At 52.1% G+C, this 18,615-nt stretch overlaps 5 protein-coding genes across 5 annotated transcripts; 2 read left to right on the top strand and 3 right to left on the bottom strand.

Annotated features, from left to right (window-relative positions):
- Positions 1-534: 534 nt before the first annotated feature.
- BDP55DRAFT_540992 (uncharacterized protein) lies at positions 535-2,382 on the bottom strand (the record flags this gene model as incomplete). The annotated part of the gene is made up of 5 exons (XM_060568169.1): positions 535-953; positions 1,007-1,375; positions 1,425-1,638; positions 1,687-2,199; positions 2,260-2,382. 5 exons carry the CDS (start codon positions 2,380-2,382, stop codon positions 535-537), a joined length of 1,638 nt encoding a protein of 545 aa, XP_060435433.1.
- A 483-nt stretch (positions 2,383-2,865) lies between these two features.
- Positions 2,866-4,475, bottom strand: BDP55DRAFT_644406 (translation initiation factor eIF-5A). Its single transcript, XM_060573580.1, has 4 exons — positions 4,166-4,475; positions 3,586-3,852; positions 3,386-3,518; positions 2,866-3,312 (listed from the first exon to the last, which is right to left on the bottom strand). Exons 1-4 carry the CDS (start codon positions 4,184-4,186, stop codon positions 3,242-3,244), a joined length of 492 nt encoding a protein of 163 aa, XP_060435432.1. The 5' UTR covers positions 4,187-4,475; the 3' UTR covers positions 2,866-3,241.
- Positions 4,476-5,824: 1,349 nt separating this feature from the next.
- On the top strand, positions 5,825-7,859 carry BDP55DRAFT_689749 (Vps52/Sac2 family protein; the record flags this gene model as incomplete). The annotated part of the gene is made up of 2 exons (XM_060576774.1): positions 5,825-6,263; positions 6,322-7,859. The coding sequence occupies 2 exons, from the start codon at positions 5,825-5,827 to the stop codon at positions 7,857-7,859; spliced, it is 1,977 nt and encodes a 658-aa protein (XP_060435431.1).
- Positions 7,860-8,050: 191 nt separating this feature from the next.
- On the bottom strand, positions 8,051-9,442 carry BDP55DRAFT_540475 (GTPase-activating protein gyp10; the record flags this gene model as incomplete). Its single annotated transcript, XM_060568126.1, has 3 exons — positions 8,051-8,946; positions 9,027-9,182; positions 9,256-9,442. The coding sequence occupies 3 exons, from the start codon at positions 9,440-9,442 to the stop codon at positions 8,051-8,053; spliced, it is 1,239 nt and encodes a 412-aa protein (XP_060435430.1).
- Positions 9,443-13,532: 4,090 nt separating this feature from the next.
- Positions 13,533-17,833, top strand: BDP55DRAFT_540680 (thermotolerance protein; the record flags this gene model as incomplete). The annotated part of the gene is made up of 5 exons (XM_060568144.1): positions 13,533-13,763; positions 13,888-15,039; positions 15,078-15,589; positions 15,650-15,963; positions 16,017-17,833. The coding sequence occupies 5 exons, from the start codon at positions 13,533-13,535 to the stop codon at positions 17,831-17,833; spliced, it is 4,026 nt and encodes a 1,341-aa protein (XP_060435429.1).
- Between the last annotated feature and the right edge of the window lie 782 nt (positions 17,834-18,615).

Raw genomic sequence — 18,615 nt, 5'->3', positions numbered from 1 at the left:
CGAGAAAGTTCTGGTGATCGCGGCAAATAATTGGTGGGGCGGGCTTGAGAATGAGTGTTGAGGTTGCGGCGCGAGCGACCGACAAGCCCTAATTAGGGCACGCGGGTACGGACATGGTCCGAGCGCCAAAGTAGGTGTAAATTTGAACGGGCTGGGAAGGGCACCCTGTGGAAATTATGGGCCTGCCCAGTGACTCTTTGGGTTGCGATGACTTCAACAGGCTCATCCTCCAAATGCTCTGCTATCCTTTTGCTCTTCGCCCTGAATTAGTGCATGCACTGATGCACTGAATATGGCCATTAGCTCATACCAATTGTTCCGGAATACTGAGAACAACAAGGATGAAAGACTCAATTTCATATTTCGCTCTAGAAGAAGACTTCTTTCTAATTTATGGGTATCTCAATGCTGATAATTTCAACTTCCGCACACTCATGCTTATTCAAGGTGCTGAGAGCACTTACACGCCCACCAACCCCGTATTCTTCAGGTGGACGTACCGCAGGCCGTACATGCCTACCTCCACACCGCGCATTACTCAGTATATGTTGGCTGCTCAGTATCCGACTCCATAAGCACGACAGACCGCGATCGTTCACGTCTTTCGTTAGCTGCCCTGCGTTGCTCCTTTTGCCAGGTCACGATGTGGCCCTCAAGCATATTGACGGCTCGCACCAACATTGGAACGGACAGCCCTGCCAGCTGCGCCGCCAGTTGAAAGAAGTCCCTGCCTATGGGAGGAAGATCTTCCTCGGATTTGTACGAGTGATATCGACTCTTCCGCAAGCTTTCATCCCCTTGTCTGCCATGTTCATCTAAGTCGGCGAAGGACGCGGCCTGTGTTTGGACAGCGCGCAGCCTTTCAGTCACCTCATTCCCTGTTGTCTCGGACACTGTTTGCCTGGGCACTTGCTCGTCCACAGGGAAGTATCTCGCGAGTAGTGTCTCTTCGGCTAAGTCGTTGTCAATAACGGGATTCAGCGAAGTAAAGTAAACGTCGACTTACTTTGCGCTTCAGTCAGTCGTGAAAGGTGTGCAAAGTACTCATCTAGCTCTTTTGGGCTCATCGATGTGATCTGAGACGCCGTAACGTCTGTGTAGTCAACGGTAGATGTAGCTTCATCTGTAGCCAAGGCTGCAGTCATTATCCTCTTCCACTCTTTCCAGTCAAGCTTAGGTAGGATGAAGTTGTTCTCGTCTCGAGGAGCTGGCATCTTGTCCTCGAATGGGAAACAGTGCATCGCTGCAAGCACAAGTATGGTGACGAGTAGAATTTCTGGCTGATTTATGAGACGGAGTCGGGTCTTCTCTAGTGGAAAACTGAAGGCTAGATTGGCGATGGGCGGAACGCGGCGCGCAATTGCTACCGTCTCAACTGGGAGTCATTAGTCGAGTTCATCCCTTGGCACGGCTATAGGACCTACCTGGCAAGCCAAGCTCACGGGCATACTGCAATGTCATCAGGACATCGTTGAGCGGTGGGAATATCATGCTGTAATTGAGATGATACGATAAGGCCAGGTTCATGACCGAAGCATGCAATTCTCCATTATTGAACGCAGCTAGGTTTGCCGACTTGAGTGGTGTTGTATACCCGGTTGGCAATCGATCACGCATCTCCTGAGGCAGCTGGCGATACTGTGACTAGTTAGAGAACATCTGGGAACGGTTGAAGGTAGTACCAACAGCTTCTTTATACGGGATGCTTCCCCCTCTCGCCCACTTGCAAAAGTCACCAACTCGCGTGGGTATCCTCAGCAACATGCACCCCAGGAAGCAGAGGCCTAATGTGTCAATCATTCGAGGTGCCGGCCACTCGCTCCCATTCTCTCCAGTCCAGCTCTGTGCTCGTTTGTTCCGAGACTGGTGTTGCTCGTCCTGAGCGAGGTCGAGTTGCGAGCTGAAAAGCGTGGGCTCTCCCTCAGAGGCCGAGTCATCCTGAACAATTGTCGCAGCTCCGGAGATGCGGAGATCCCAAAGATCGCGGACAACCGTCTCAAGTTCTGGTTTATGCTCCTTGGCGGCCACTAGCCAATTCACCTGCTCTCTGAGGATAAGCTGCAGGCACTCAAGGTACAGATCTCGTGCTTGTTGGCCGGTGAGAACTCGTCTGATCCGCTCTTTGGCCTGCTTCTCCTTCCGAGCCACGCGGCCTTTCTGACCGAAGTCCTCATCGCCGAGATCAAATTCGACATAACCCTGGGGTAGAGTGTGAGATGCGGCTAATCACATGAGGTGCATAGTATGGCTTAAACAAACTTGAAGTTGGTGGCCTTCCTTGGCGCAGAATCTCAAACCATTTTCGAGATACCATTTACGAGAGCCGCAGAATTCACAGCGTTCTCCTTTTGGAAACTTATGAAGGTCCCTCTCTGGAGCCATGGCGCGTTGACTGATTTGTTGATGGTACTTTGTTGAAAAGTTGTTCTGGGCAAAATCGTCCCCGGATTGGTGAAGTTTTAGACAGTGCGCGGCGCCCGTGTCTGGGGATGCACCTTTACTAGGCAGGGACCTGGTAGGCAATTCGTCACAATACAGCCCCCGATTTATGTTATCCTCGAATCAAGGCTTCAAGGTGCCAACGAGGAATGGTAGTTTGGCAGATTGTAAGTTTCTATTTACAGATAAGTAGCATTGCTGTGTGGCATAGTCTGAACAGCTGAGTCTGACTCACTCATACTAACTATCAACGACAGTCAAGCTGGTTATAGCTAGCTAAGCCGCCATCAGAAAGTGAGCCGAGTAAAGCGCCACATGCTATAGAAGATGTGGCATATGGATTTCAGGTCAGAGACAATAACTTGTAGTAGAATCATAGTCACGGACATTACATATTTGGCACTTTCACTAGATCTGTACGTAAAGTTTGAACGAAAAACAGAGACCGCGTGGTGGAGATATGTACCGCTTTTCCATCGGACAAATCTGCTGCCACCGCGAGGCTCTCCCATTTTTTTTCACCTATCCCATTGCTAGTCTGATCGTCGTTAAGAGTCTGTGGGACAGACAAAACAAAGGAAAAAAGTCGTGCGACATGTCTTGCAGTTGTCAAGTTCGCGTACCCAGTATCAAGTCCTGTCCAGATATAGCCTACGCAACGACTGACGGGGATACCGTTAATTTCGAAGCGCCAAGAAATATCGCAAGAAATGTCCCCAGTCTGCCAACATCTGCCAGCAAGGCCGCTTGAATTGAGCGCTTGTGGAAGTCATTGTCTGATGATATGGTAGAGATGCAGCGCTTAACCCTGCTTGGGGGCCTCCTTGGCCTCGACGGCGGCCTCCTCGCCCATGGCGGTAAGAATGACGACGTCTGTAGTTGTGTGTTAGTTTGGATCTCTCTTGTGCTGCGCAGCGAGCTCGTTGTGAGGAGTGGGAGGTCTTACTGGTGTCCTTCTCGTCAACCTTGAACAGCTTGTTGATCTTGTCACCAATCTCGCCGTCGGGAAGACGGACATCGTCCTTGAGGTCACCGTCGTCGTTCATGAGGGAGAGGAAACCATCGTCGGAGATGTCAATCTGAGAAGGGTGTCTGTTAGCATACAAGGAGTATTTAGGGCATATGAGAAGATTTGTGGCAACGTACGAGCTGGAACTCCTTGCGGGAGACGTTGGGGACGTCCATGTTGTGGGTGGAGGGAGAAAGATCCTCAAGCTTCTTGCCGGTGAAGATGTCGATGGCGACCAAGTGAACCTTGGCGTGACCGTGCTTGCCAGTCTTGGAGGTAGACATGTCGACGATCTTGCAGGGGCGGCCCTTGATGACGACGTGACCGTTCTTGCGCAGAGCAGAGCACTGCATGGGGAAGGTGAGAGACGCACCGGCGTCGGTGGACTCGAAGGTCATCTCATGCTGTTGGGAGACGATGCGTTAGCGATTTGGCCAACTCAAAATATGTGCGTTCGTTCGACATGATGATAATGATGGCGGCAGGGTGGAGTCGAGATTGGTGTGGTATTTGATGCTCGTATGCGTCGTGTGTTGCCTGAGTTTCTGTGCAGAGCCGTGGTGCGTTGAAGCATCCGCGGGGCTCTCTCGCCAATGTGGATGCGGGGTGGTCGATTTTCGCCAAAGCAGCCGACATCAATCGCATTCGACCACCGCCAACACCACCACCAAAAGATACAGGGCACGGAGGGGAATAGAGCTGTCGCAAAAGACTCACCTGGGCGTCGTCGTTGGACATTTTGAAGGATTGACTGGAAGATGTCTAAAAAATCGAAGGGAAGATATCGACAGGCGGAATTACCCAGCTAAAGACGGCTGATATTTTTTTGAGGGGGGAGAGTTGTGAAAGGAAGAGAGCGGGCAGAGGGGGGAAATGGAGGGGAAAAAAGGAAGGCGAGGCGGGAGTAGATAATTTTTTTCCTGGTTTTATTATTGGTTTTTTTCACTCCTAGGCCCAGATTCGCGCCCCTCTCTCTGTCTGTCCGTGGCCTCTCAAGCGTTGGGTGGGACAGGTGCAGGGAGCACTTTCGCAGTGAAAAAAAGGTGGAGTGTGGGCTTTCTTCTCTTTCTTTTCGCAGATTGAATCTGTCAGGCCCCTCCCCGAGTGACATTGTCGTCGGTGGATGACTCTGCGGTGAACAAAGTACCCATCTAGGTTCTCCCGTCTGCCATCTACCTTCCCACGCCGAAAGCACCACACACCGCAGGAGCTGGAGCTCCTATTCCGCAACCTAACAACTGCCCGGACGCCTGCTTAATATTCAGGCCGCTGACCGCCTGTGGAATGCCCTATCCGATCCAGCTAGGCACGCCAGGCCAGACCGGCGAGGGTGCCACTGAGGTCTATGGCTGAAGGTTTCCCTCCCGTGTCCGAAGACTCAATCTGTCGAAATGACTTCCCCTTCACAGGGTTTCCCGAAGGACAATGAAGCACATGGGCACAGGACAGTCCACCGGCCTGTGGCAACAACCTTTTTTGGGCGCTAATGCCGCCATGCCAAAACCTCGTGGGCCAGTGACCCTTGCTTGCCTACCTGCCATCTTCGTTGACCTCCGTTATTATTAGCACTTTGGCGACAGAAGGTCCGGACTACGGGAATGGATCTTGACGGTATGCGCCGGAGTTCCTACCAACTTGACGGGAAACTGTCGTGCCTGGATACCTACCCGACTAGGTAAGGTAGATATTACCAGGGATATCATTGTCCGGACATTGTGGCAGGTTCTTCCGTACCCAGCTCCTGTCGTATGTAAGACGGCAGCAGGCCAACCACCCTCCCTGAGATTTGCGCACCTATTCGCGCCCAACTATATGCCTTCACATTGTAACATGCAGGAGCTTCCCCCCGAGACAATTTCAGCAGTTCGAGCTACGGTTACCTTGGAGATGTCGCGGAATCTGCACGACATGTGTGCAGCCTCTCTCTCATCCATACTAGACGCATCAATGGGTTGTTAATTGCTCTTCAATCGCCCATCCCAAGTCCCTGCCCCGCACGTTTCCAGGTTGTTTGCCGCCGGCCCTCACTCAGAATTCTGCCCCGCACTTTCCAGACTTCGACCCCTCGAAGACAAAGGGCCCGACCCCTGCCGCGCCACAGGAAGCTCCCGTGGGTACGATCTTTGTGGCTGGTGACTGTCACTGATCGATCACCCAATGAGAACACGTCGCTCTCCTAAGGCCTCCCAGCCTTGTCTACCTTACTGTCTCCTGGGGTAAGGTAACCAAAGTCACAGGTGTACATCTTTCCAAGAAGCCAGTCGCCGATCTCTCGATTCTACAACATCACCCGTGCGATTTAGGATCCCTCGATGACATGGTGCTCCGACCTGTCGACCACATCGCTTCTTAGCTTCTCCATACCACAAGTCCACCATGTGGCTTGATCGACTTGCAGCGCAGTCGAACTCGTCTCCCTCAGCGTCGCAGCCCGGCAGTCGACCATACTCTCCTCTTCCGCGACGAACCTCCAGCAGCCCCTACGTAACCTCGCAGCGACCTGGCATCACACCAAGAGGCTCGCAACTCTCCCTTGTCTCCAACGATTCCTCGAGCTCTTTCCTAGCTTCACGCAGAGTCAATGGTTCCGGCTTGAAACAGTCCCAGACTACCTACGATGGACCGGATTCGATCGAGATCTTGGGCCAGATCCTTGATACAGCACCCATATCCGAGACAACAACGGCCACGATAACCGAGGACGATCTCGAACTAGACTTCCATTTCGAAGGTCTGAGCTTACGAGAGCTCGCAAGCTCCGATGAGATCGATACAAACTACGCGGATAGCTACCGGCGGCAAACCGCAGAGGAGTGTATGTGCTCCCTATTGGCTGGCCCAACTGTTCGCAGATCGCTAATCTTTGAGTTTAGTTGAAGCGAATAAATCCCAATTCGAGGACTTGCATCGATCAATTGCAGCTTGCGATGGGGTTCTAGGCTCAGTGGAGACCAACCTGACGAGCTTCCGTAATGACCTCGCGGCCGTCTCCGCGGATATCGAAAGCCTGCAATCTCGTTCGGCGGCGATGAACGTAAGGCTAGACAATCGAAAAGCAGTTGAAAAGGCTTTTGGTCCAGTTGTTGAGGAGCTCAGCGTCTCCCCACATGTGGTGTCGAAGATATCCGAGGGCCAAATCGACGAGACGTGGGTGAGGATGCTGGCGGAAGTGGACAAGCGAGCTACAGCATACAAAAAGTCAATTTCGAACCAGGGAGAGAGCAAGGCTTGGGCAGACCTTGGCCCTCTGCTGGAGAAACTGACCATGAAAGCCGTCGAGCGGATACGGGACTTCATTGTCGCCCAGATCAAGGCCTTACGATCCCCTCACATCAACGCCCAAATAATCCAACAGCAAAACTTCTTGAAGTTCAAAGACTTATACACCTTCTTGCACAAGCATCATGCCACGCTTGCAGAAGAGATCAGTCAGGCTTATATGAATACTATGCGATGGTACTACGCAAACCAGTTCGGACGATATCAAAGGGCGTTGGAAAAGCTAAAGCTGCACGTTCTCGACAAGAACGATGTTCTTGGGCACGACGAACCCACGCGGAGAGCCACTGTATTATCTGCCACCAAACCAGCTGGGCCTCCTCACGATGCCTTCAACTTGGGACGACGTATTGATCTCCTGAAATCGGGTAACGCTGCCGCGATATCTTCTTACCTGGCCGAGGAAGACCAGACAACACATTACCTAGAGGTGCCTTTCAGGAATTTTAACCTGGCGCTTATAGACAATGCCACCGCGGAGTACACATTCTTAGCCGCCTTCTTCTCTCCGCCGTTATCTCTGCAAGCGGTGTCACGGCAGTTCAACTACATCTTCGAACCGACATTTGCGTTGGGCAAAACTCTCACCAAGACACTCACCGCTGAGTCATACGACGCTCTGGGACTGCTACTAAGCATCCGCATCAACCAGCACCTCGCTTTCGAACTACAACGGCGCAAGGTGCCAGCTGTTGACAGCTACATCAACATGACGACAATGCTTCTATGGCCGAGGCTGCAAGTCGTCATGGATCACCACTGTGAATCATTACGGCAGCTGATGAACACTTTGCCCACAAAACCCAGAGCGGCTGATCAGAACAAGTTATCCGCAGCGCCGCATCTCGTCACCCAGAGATTCGGCCAGATCTTGCAGGGAGTTCTGGCGCTCAGCACAGAGGCAGGAGACGACGAACCGGTGGTAACCAGCTTGCGTCGTCTGCGGTCAGAGGCAGAGGCCTTCTTGACGCGGTACAGTCAGACTTTTAGCGACAAGCGGAAGCGGGAAAGGTTTCTTTATAACAATTATTCGTTGATTTCGACCATCATCAGCGACGTTGGGGGAAAATTGGGCACGGAGCAGCAGGAGCATTTCGAGGGCCTCAAAGCGGCTTTCCAGGAGGGCGCTTGAAGAGCGCAGCACCAGGCATACAGCAGTTTGTTGGATTATTTTGGCATTGGCGCAACATTAGGGGTTCTTGACTGTCAGTGGCAAATCACATTGTATGATAGCCTTTTTTTTTACTCTACATGGGGGAATCTAAATGTACATGATGAGACAAGTTGTTCTTGGGGGCTGTTCAGATGGCCTTCCACTCTTGACTAAAAGTTATGCGTCCAGGTCGTTCCGTTGGTCCACTTATTGTACAAAGATGCCATGGCAGCTATGGGACTAGAGTTTCGTCTACCCAGGTAAACGGCCACTAGACCGATGACAACGGCCAGTCCGGCCGCAGCGGCCCCCTTTCTGTACGCCCACATCACCTTCATGAGCTTCTGCCGGCGCTCCAGGGCCTTGAGCTCAGCCAGCTGTTTCTGGAAATACGTGTATCCTTCGTCCATTGTCTGCTTTGAGCATTCCTCTACGGACCGTGCCGTCCTCAAGGAGCTGGCTTTGGATATCTTGCGCCACTGCGGCAGCGACTCGGGTGGGTATCGCTCGTAGAGGGCAATCGTGCTTGTGATCAACGCATCGAGATCCATCTTCTGCGGGACCTTGGAGAGGATGAGGTGGAGCATGGAAGGGTCGTCCTCCTCCTGGTCGAAGAGCTCGTCGCGGCGATTCAGGACGATCTGGACGTACATATAGATGCTGAAGACGGGTTCGCGGGTGAGGAGAGTATCAAAGAGGCGGGCGATGTCGCCGTAGGCCTGGATGTCGTGCGCGTACATGGTCAGGGTCCCCGCCAGAGCGTAGAAGGGCTCCGTGCCAGAGAGGTGGCGCTTAAGCTTCGGGTCGGCGGCGCTGAGAATATCGGGGATCAGCCTGAGTTGTGCAATGGTCGGCTCGAGATTGGTGAGCATGAAGTCTCGTATGCGGAGCACTGAGAGTCGCGAGACCAGGCGGGCGCGCCATGGGGGCTCGAGGACCAGCATGAAGACTTGGCAAATGTCATGGTAGCCTTGGAAATAGCATAGGTATGGGTATCGACGGAGGACTTCGACAATAAGATCGGATAGCTCGCTTTTGTTCTTCTCGAGTTCGGTGTCGTTCTGATCTATACGCGGGATTGGTTAGCTTGCTTGTGCGCGAGTTCGCAACCCTCCTTCAGGGGATCGCACGAAGGAATGGTCTCACGATTCGGGTAGTAGATGAAGGCGCGGTTAACGTCGAGCGCAACTTGTTCCTCGTCTCTATGACTTGGAAGGGTTTTCCATGAGACCTTCTCGTCTATACCAGCTGCGATTGTATCCTGGAAATCCTCACTGTCTGGGAGACCTAAGAGTATAGGCCCTACATACACAATGTTCCGTTAGCCTCGGAGCATCGTAGAACGACAGCGCCGTTGTTGGCACGTTCTACTGACAGGCTTTACGGCGTAGGGTGTCGGTAAGAAACCCGCCTCTAGTACTGGCCAAGCCTTTGAGGTCTTCTATGTTCCGCCATTTGCACGCCTCGAGGATATTGACCGTCTTGCGCTGTTCCTGGTCTACGGGGGCCGCAGAGTCAGAGCTGCCCAGAGCATTCTGTTCGTTGATCGAATTCTTTTCCATGACCACTGTGTCGTAGCAAGCAAGGTAGCGTCACAGGGCGTCGCTGGAGTCGAGGGGGTGTGCTCGTCACGGGATCGTGCGCATCGTGTGGTTGCGAGCTCAGGAGAGGTTATGCGCGCGTCGCTATCGCCTTACGTTGCGGACGCTAGTTTGAGCCGAGGAAGCCCATGAAATCCTGAGTGGTGAAGTGGCTATCGGACACGGCTTCAACAACATGAAGCAGAGGTTGAAGTGGGATGCATTACACACGTACTCAACCTGCCGGCGAAGACTAGTCGTTGGTTGTAGGAACAGGGAAGCTGTAGGTCCAAGAGCTGCCACAAATGTGACAAGCCAGGTAATAGCGGAGTTTCCTCCACAGCGGATCTTTAGATCTGTTTCGAACCATTGACGCCAAGGCTTAGCGTACGTTCAGAGCAACTTGCCCAGGGACACCCGGCCCCCATGGCCTTGATCGCCGGGACGGGACGCACGGGCCAGATATGGTGAACCTGCGCCGTGGATGTTATTAAAGCTCTTAGACACCACTTTCATATTACGCTGTCCAGCTTCAGGTTTTTGCCAAAGAGAGGCAGGAATCCGGGCCGATATTTTTTGGGGGTGATCATGTGTAAAGCTCGGCTCAGAAAAGCGGCTCACCTATTCATGAGAGTGTTTACATGACTTCACGCCCGGCATCGGCTGCGCACCATGCAGGTCACCATTTATGGCGGTTGCACAACTCGCCAACCATACTACGCCACCCCACGTCGATCCGTGAGACAGGTTCGTCGACATAGTGCCTGCCCATCTACCTAGTATGGAGGTCACTTTTCTGAGATCGTAAGGCCGCTTTTCCGATGCGAGGATTTCAGTTTGTCAGGTGTGAGGTGGATTGTTGGGCTCTTCTTGCCCCGGTGGTCTCTGAGCATAGCTCGGATGAAGGTGCTACTCGCAATTACATACCCTAAGCCACTCCCGCTTGATGCGCTTGGAGAAAGCCGTCAACGGAGGGAAGTAACGGTCGTTAGAGCAATCCTAGTCTCTGAAGATGCGTTCATTGCCAACCACCGGACCAGGCGTCCTCTTCCTGAACCCTGCAACTCGACTCAGCCAGTGCCTAGCCGAGACAGCCCAAGCCAGACATGCATAATGGTCTCGGTAAATTGAGTACGTAAGGGCGGTTCTTTAATGAAATCGACATGCAATTGATGTCAGTTAGTTGTCTTGTCGGTTGCGCTGCGGCCGAACCGGCAACTCCGTTGACTCAACGTGTTTCTTTGGTTATAGGATTGGTCTATAGGAGAAGAGAGACACTGGCTCTGCCATGCATGAACATGATCCTTTCCAAGCGAGGGACTATTCGAGCCAGGCAGTCGTGCTCAGAGCCGATAGAGGTCGGCGAGTTGGGATATGCCGCAACCTGGATTGCGTTGGGCAATGTCTAAGATTCATTGTTGACAGGATCTGGCAATAATAGCCCATGAGTGAGACGGTTTCTCTTGACAGATTCAACATCCTTGCAACGTACCTAACCAAGAAGTGGAGATTCAGACATGCCTCAAGCTTCGCTCTCATACTGAGACTACGTGACTACCTAGTACAATATGAAAGGCACATCTAGCAGGTCATTTGGTATCTTGACTTGCCCGGTACGTCCCGCGACAGACAACTTACGTAGTATACAGAGTAGAATAAATAACCATGGCAATAGAACCCCTGGGTGGTCGTTTTCTGCCCCCTGCTTTTCTGGAGTATTCCAGACCCGCACACGAGCCCTGGTCCATGTTTTAACCGATCCGCACTGATTTCTCATCTAGTACCAGTCGGCACTCGTGAGGAGGGCTCTATTAGGCTGTTAGTCAAGGAAAAAGACTTGTCCTTAGATCATATCAGACTTACTGTGTTGACTTGGACATTTGGTGTATGAGGGCAGGGGAAAAGAGACTTCAGCAAGGCCCTGCTTGCGTGAGGAGACGTCAACATTAATAAACAGTGCCCGAGGGAAACGGCGGGTAAGACAGTGGAGGCATCCGAACCCGCAGCGGAAATGGCCGGCCGGGCATCTTGGAATCCAGCGATGCAACTGTTCACACTGGTATAGGGTATGGAAGTTCATGGTGGTTGGTGTAGCTATCCGTATGTGGGACTTACACCCACACTAATGGAAAGAAGACATCCAATTGCCTTCCTACCCCAGGGGCAAGTAATGGTTTCAGCTGGGTAGGGCAGCAACGTCTTGAGGAAAGGCCATTCGTCTACCCAATCAGCAAGACGCGGTTCATTCCAGCTTTCTTCTTTTCGCGCCGGGACGTGCCCTCAAACTGTAGGCACGTAGGGTAAGGTACCTCGTTGGCACAACCATGTAGATGGAGGCCTAGACTGCCTTTGATTGATGAGTATTGAACCAACCTCATCTTCTATTGGACACTGGATATAGGATGGCAAGATGGGACAACAACGGCGGATGAAGTCGATTTCTTCAGCAACCGTCAGTGTCATCCGGTCCCTAGCATTCCTGCTAAGTTGAGCTGCTCGCGCACCATGATCTCACTAGGTACTTACTGTAGGCGATCAAGCACCTTGAGCCAGTTAACTTTTATCGCAGGCGACAAGGCTATTGAGGCAACCTATCAGCCTACCGAGAACAAGTCCCCGCTTAGCCAGGACTCTCTACCTATGGCTTGGCTGCCCGCCTAGGCAAGGAACACGATGGATACCTCGCCCATGCACGATGCTTCAGCAAGTCAGCAACGGCTTAGGCACATGGCCGGCCAGCTCACCACCGACGTTCCATCGCCCTATTGACCGAAGTCCCGTCACAGTGGATAGAGTCCGGCTGAGGTGCAAATCATACGCAGTGGTCGAGACACAACCCAAGACACAGCCCAGCTACCTCGGCCGAGAATGGTATTTCCCGCGAATTCAACAAGCCGCATTCTTGGGATATTCTAGGGTACCCCACTTTGAGATACTGTGAAAGGTTTAAGATGAATCAGGGTCCAGCGCGCCACAACGCCAACAGATCGGGTTCTCTTGGATCCCTCCAAGCGCCACAAGGGAAGGCGGGATACACTTGTCCTGCCTTCGCATGGGTGTAATACGCTGTAATTGATGATGATTGCATACCAGGTAACTCGGGTTGCTGGGGTTCTTGCTGCTTCGGAGTGGCATTCTTAGTTTTACGCCCCCTAGATCGAACTGGACAAGGGATGTGAAATAAAGTACCTTTATTGTGTACGAAGTAGAGCTGGGATGACATCTCTTTCTGTCTTTGATCATTGATAGTTAGTATCATGTATGATCTTTTTGGTATGGCAGCCAACCACCTCTGTCCCACCGCCGTGTGTTGCTCACGCCTACACATATTGGATCCGATGTGCCTGCCGCCTCACATCACGTACTGCACACCTAGGCTTACTGTACCTGCCGTGTCTACCTACGTCCCTACGTAGCAAGTACGATGTACCTCCACTTACTTTACCTTGCTTGCCAATGTGTTTATGTACCGTTCACAAGGTAGGCACTGACGGAAAGGGTAATGCGAGGTGCCTTGCAACTATTGGCTACTTGCATACGACTGCCTTCCGTTGGAAAGCCCTCACTTGGGACACTGAGGTGGTGGTGGTGGTTTCTCTCAGGTAAGCTCGTGCTCCAATGCTCCAAATGCTCCATGCAACGTGGTGCCCCACCAGCTAGCTAACATCCAATGTACCTCGCCTTACACCCAGCACGACTGACTCTAAAACCAACCTCTACTCCGCCCAACCCTCACAACCTGGAGCCATTCATTCCATGGCGCCGTTGCCTACCTGTCTCCTTGCCTCACATTGTTCCTCAGCAGATAGCGCCCACCCAGTCGCATTTACGTCGTACGGCCGCTACTTGCCATTCCAGTGGCCCTGAATCGGAGACAAAACTTCAGGTCCGTCATACAGTCTGATCGGTTTGGAATTTCGAATCACGCGACCCGGCAATCTGGTTCCCATATCCCCCGCCGCAATCCCGAAATACCTCTGCTTCAATTTCACCTCTCTCGGCCTCTCTTCAACCCATTACTACAGAAGCTCACTCAACTGTCAACCATGTTGACATAACAAGACCTGTCGAAATGGCTTTCCAGACAAACGTCTTCAGAAACGGTGCTTGGGTGACGGAGACTATTGACCTCCAAACTGTTCTGAGGGGCTCAACCACAACCACCTCCGCTGTCGCTCCTTCACTCCCCGCCCCGCCAAGCTGTGGTATCTTGACGAGAACTGTCATCGAAAGCCCTATTGCTCGATGGGTCTTACCTGCTCGTCTGAGGTCTGCACACCACAATGATGTTGCCTTCGTTGGGGTGAGTCACTCATTCTCTTTCTCAAGCTTCCTGGAGGCTTGCATATCCGATATCTCAAGCCTCGCAGCCCTTCCCCCTCACACATTCTGTCCAGAACATTATGTGAAGAAGCTTACATAGATAGGACCGTTATGTGAGCGTCAATGAGTTGCGCAAGGACGGACAGCTTCAGGAGGTGCTGCGGAAGAACGACTTTGGCTGTCGCATCCGAAATGCCCTTGTTATTGGAAACAAGTACGAGCACTTCCGCGTTGTCCCAGACGACCCTGGTCATGATCACATAAAAAGCGAAGACGAAGACGACGACACCCAAATGGCCGACGTTGGCTCTGCATCTGGCATTAGTAGTTCCCATGGACAGTTTCCGCCACACTTGTTGCTCCTTATCCTCGAATCAGGTTCGTTTGTTTTCCTCTTCATCAGAAGAGATGCTACCACAGGCATCCTGGAGTTCGTCACATCGCCGTTCCACAACCCAGCAAGGAGACTAGGCCACTTGGGTTTTCACGTAGCTGTCGACCCCAGGTCTCGCTATATCGCAGTTGCGGACGCCCAGAACAAATTCGTCGTTTACGAGCTAGAGTCCATGGAGGCAATGGGCGACCAGTTCACACTCAATAAGCCCTTCAAACCAGTCAGGGCGCATCACCCAAGAGCAGTCCAAGGTACCATCCTCAAGATGGAATTCCTGTGGCCTCGTCCCGAGGACGAAAACCACGTCATTCTCCTTCTCATTATCGCAAAGGCCGACAGGTCGAAGATGGTCATATATGAATGGGAGCGCGGGGACGACCTTGGCCAAGTGTTGGCTGAAGAAAAACGTGGCCATCGCATAGCACCGGAGCATCGCCTCCCTCTTCTCATCATTCCTTTGACAGTGAGGAGTTCCTTTTTTGCAGTTTCCGAACACGCCCTTGGTATATGCAAAGACCCTCTGCAAGGACCCCCTGATATTGAAACAATCAATCCAATCAGCCATCCCGCGAGCCCTTTTCATCACGGTACTGGTGTACCTCTTTGGACAGCTTGGGATAGACCAGTCAGGAGGCGGCGATACTACGACACAAAAGATCTGATCTACTTAGCTCGAGAGGACGGCGTGATTGTCTTCTTCGAGTTCAATACGACGGATATCCTAGGCGCTGCCATGAATGTCGGCAGCTGCAACTGCAATATTTCGACCGCCTTCACCACAATGTATGATGCTTACTCCGACGTGGCCATTGTCGCAGGTGATTCTGGCCCCGGTATGGTCTTTCAGGCAAGTCACAATGCTGTGTTGTTTACCGGGTAGCTGCTAACATAATTCCGCAGCTCAAACCTCGAGAACCTCTCGTCGAGCTTGGGAGTATCCCAAACTGGTCATGCTCGGTTGATTTCGTCACTACAGATGCTCTAACATCGTGGGATCCTGAGATCGGCTCTAAGGGAAAATCCATCGTGCCATGGCGAGACAGAACGTTGGACCATTTAACAGCCCCAGACAAAATCCTTTGCGCGTCCGGGAACGGACCGCAGGGCAGCATAACAGAGCTTCGCTATGGACTCCCTGCTAATATTATATCCTATTTCGAGCCGCTACCGACAAGAAAAGTTTGGGTTTTCAGAACTACAGACGCAATTTGGCCGTATCAGATGCTGATGGCAAGCCCCGGGAATTCTGACGTGTTGCTAGTATCATTTGATCTATCACACGCGGAGATGGCCGATCCAATGACATCCCAGTTTGACACAGAGTCTCGAACTCTGGCAGCGGAGCAAAGCCGAGACAGTACGATTATTCAGGTGTCCGAGAAGCGCATCATCACTATCAACGAGCACCATAGGTTTGTTCCCCGGAATTTCGGCCTCCACGTGCCACTCCGGCTTTGCTAACGTTCTGATAGTTCAAGATATGAGCTAGGTGATTTTGAGGGCGTGGGCAGGTTAGGTGAACATGCAGCCGTCAGAGACAGTTGTATCTGCGTTTCCACCTTTGAAGAATCTCGCTTCCGAATACACACTTTCCGCACGAACGGGACGGAAACATCCCTTACACAAACTTACCCTGTCGATGGCGAAGTTACGTGTCTGGCTCTCTGTTCCCTGGATGGACGAGAATGTGTACTGGCTGGGCTTTGGCGACAAAACAGCCCCTATTTGGCCGTTTTCCCGACAGACGTATCGGGAGAGGAGCCGGAGTTGATACGGCTTACCATGGGTACGTCCTATCCTGCAAGACTTTGGAGCGCTTGATCTAACAAGTTGCCGTAGACGAAGAGGCTCATGATGCGGAAGACATTGATGCAATGGATATTACCCCAACGATCGAGTTGGTCACCACCATCGTGCCAGTAGCGGAATCAGCGGAGCAAACAAGCGTAGTCGTGGGTACCCGAAGCGGGCATCTAATCACAGTCCAACTCACTGCGAAACCCTTCCAATATCGGACTTTCAAGGAGAGATTGGGGACAGTCGCACTCGAAGTTGTGCCTCTAGCAACGCCGCTACTTCCTGGCTCGGTACTGGTTTGTTGCAATGACAGCCTTCTGCTTCTCAGGGATTTTGAGGCCAGACGGCCAGGTCATTTTGCCACGAAGCATCGGGTATGGACAACCGACTTAAAGCACCCGGCAACTCCATCGATGCCTATCATCTCTGCCGCATGCATTCCCGCCGATTTGGGCGGCAACAACCGCGCACCACTGGTCCTTCTGTCAGGAGAGCGCATGTCGTTCGTAGAGCTGTATTTGCAACCTGGGCCGGTGCCCAAGACACTACCACTGCCCGGAACACCTGCCAAGGTGCTATACTCTCAAACTCTGCAGTGTTTAGTAGTTGCAGTGCAGATCGACAAGAAGCCAACGGTTCTTTTCTTGGACCCCGAGACCGGAGAAGACATCTCCCTTCCGCAAGACAAGCACGGGAATGCAACAACATTCATCAGCGGCTTGGGAAGCCAAGACGACAAAATCCACGCAGTTTACGACTGGCTTTTCATCAAAGACGGCATGACATTTCACTACCTTATCGTCACGACGGCAGGCGGACGCCTCCTACTTGTGTCTTCGAAGAAGGAAGAGAGTCGTGATCCTGAGGGCAATAGGAAATCGAGGATTCGGTTCTCCACCAAATACAGGATAAAGGAGAAGGCGCCCATATACTCCATTGTTGGCGATGGCGACAGCATCATCTATTGCACTGGAAAAGTCCTTCACTGGGATGTCCTTGACTCCGTCGAAAAGAGATTGGTCCGCAAAAAGACGTACGAGCTAAACTCACCTGCCATCTCACTACGGATGGTGAATGGGAAGATCTCGGCGCTCACTCTAAGCGACTCTTTGGTGGTTATTGACCACAAGGCAGAGAATGCACATGGAGAAATGACACAAGTTCACGCAGATCAAGTGACACGGAAGTCGAATCACTTCTTCGATGTCGGAGATGATGCAGACTCAGAGATGGCCTGGCCAGTGACTCTGCTGACGGGCATGGACCGGTCCTTCACGGCGGTCTGGACCCCTTGGCAACAGCCCAAGAGAGAGCTGGAGCTCGTTGCGGAAGGGCCGTTGCCCGCCAGCATCAGGAAACTTCAGCGAGGTCGTGTGCGGCCGGAGTGGGTGGCGACGGAGCATATGCCGCGGTACGGCAGTATACCAAGTACAGTAGATGGTGCTGAGGTGTTGGGCATCTGTCTTGACGGATCATTGATGCACTTCAGCCTAGTCAACCTTCAAACATGGCGATTTTTGCGTCTTGTTGAGAACCTAGCGCTGAGAAGCCGACTGCTGTTTCCGTACAGTTACGAAGTGTCCACCCTGGACAACGAGGAATACGACGCGGAAGCGAAAGATACGCCAAAGTCGATGAGGCACATCAATGGAGACTTACTCCAGCAGTGTATCGACAAGCGGGTTCTCCAGGCGATCATAAAGGGAGACAGCAACCACGACCTTTTACGAGAGTATCTGGACGGGTTGGATGACGGAAAGTGGACAGCATCTTTCCAAGAAGACAACGACCCTGAGCTGATGAGGTATTTCGATCTGGCTTACGACATTTTGGATTACTTCCTCGCCCCTGTTCTTTGAGGGAGATCAAGAGAAGAACTCTTTGTTCACGGGAAGCGAGGCTGTCAATGTATAACTGAGGGAAAGCCAGGAGAAGGGCTGGTCAGTAGACTACGTAGATGAAAAGTCGCCCTTGGGTTCCAAGAAAGAATCCGAGTCCACTCACGGAGAGGCCACCAAAGCTTGATTTAAACCTCTTTACTCACGACTCGGAGATTTTCTACAACAGATCGTATTGGATGACAGGCAAGTCTAAAGTTGGCCTCGTCAACGTAAGCTCGAGTCTTATCAGCGACTGACTCTCTAATTACCCTACGTGAAGCTCTCACGCGCTTTGAAGCGTCTGAGTGACCACCCCACTCTTTCCCATGACCCAGAAACATAATTATGGAGAAGGAGGGGTTAGCATGGGTAGCTTTGGTGCGTTTAGCATGCACAACGGCGTAATGTGAGTGGACGGCACCTCGATGAATTTTGTTCGCACAGTGGCTAAAAATATTGTCTGATGCCCTACATTTTCTTTCACTGGGAATTGGCCTCACTTGGCCTGGAGTTAAGGAGAGATATCACCATGCTATGTCCACCGAACGTACGGTAGCATCCTGCAGAGCTCTCGTTCACTGCCTTAGTTGAAAGAGTCACTTCTAAACTGAGGTAGACTAGGCAGATACGAAGTTAGTCATAGCTTGCCAAAAGAGCAGTCATGAAATAGTGCAAATCGCGGGTAAGAAGCAATCATAGGTCCAACTACCTAACCTTACCGGTACCTACCTCAGTTCAGGTAGGTGCGAAATAGGTGACTT

The sequence above is a fragment of the Colletotrichum godetiae genome (genome assembly GCF_030913485.1).
Source record: "Colletotrichum godetiae strain CBS 193.32 chromosome Unknown BDP55scaffold_3, whole genome shotgun sequence".
Classification (NCBI taxonomy): domain Eukaryota; kingdom Fungi; phylum Ascomycota; class Sordariomycetes; order Glomerellales; family Glomerellaceae; genus Colletotrichum; species Colletotrichum godetiae.
Note: the sequence above shows the minus strand (reverse complement) of the source record. Positions and strands in the feature narration are given on the sequence as shown.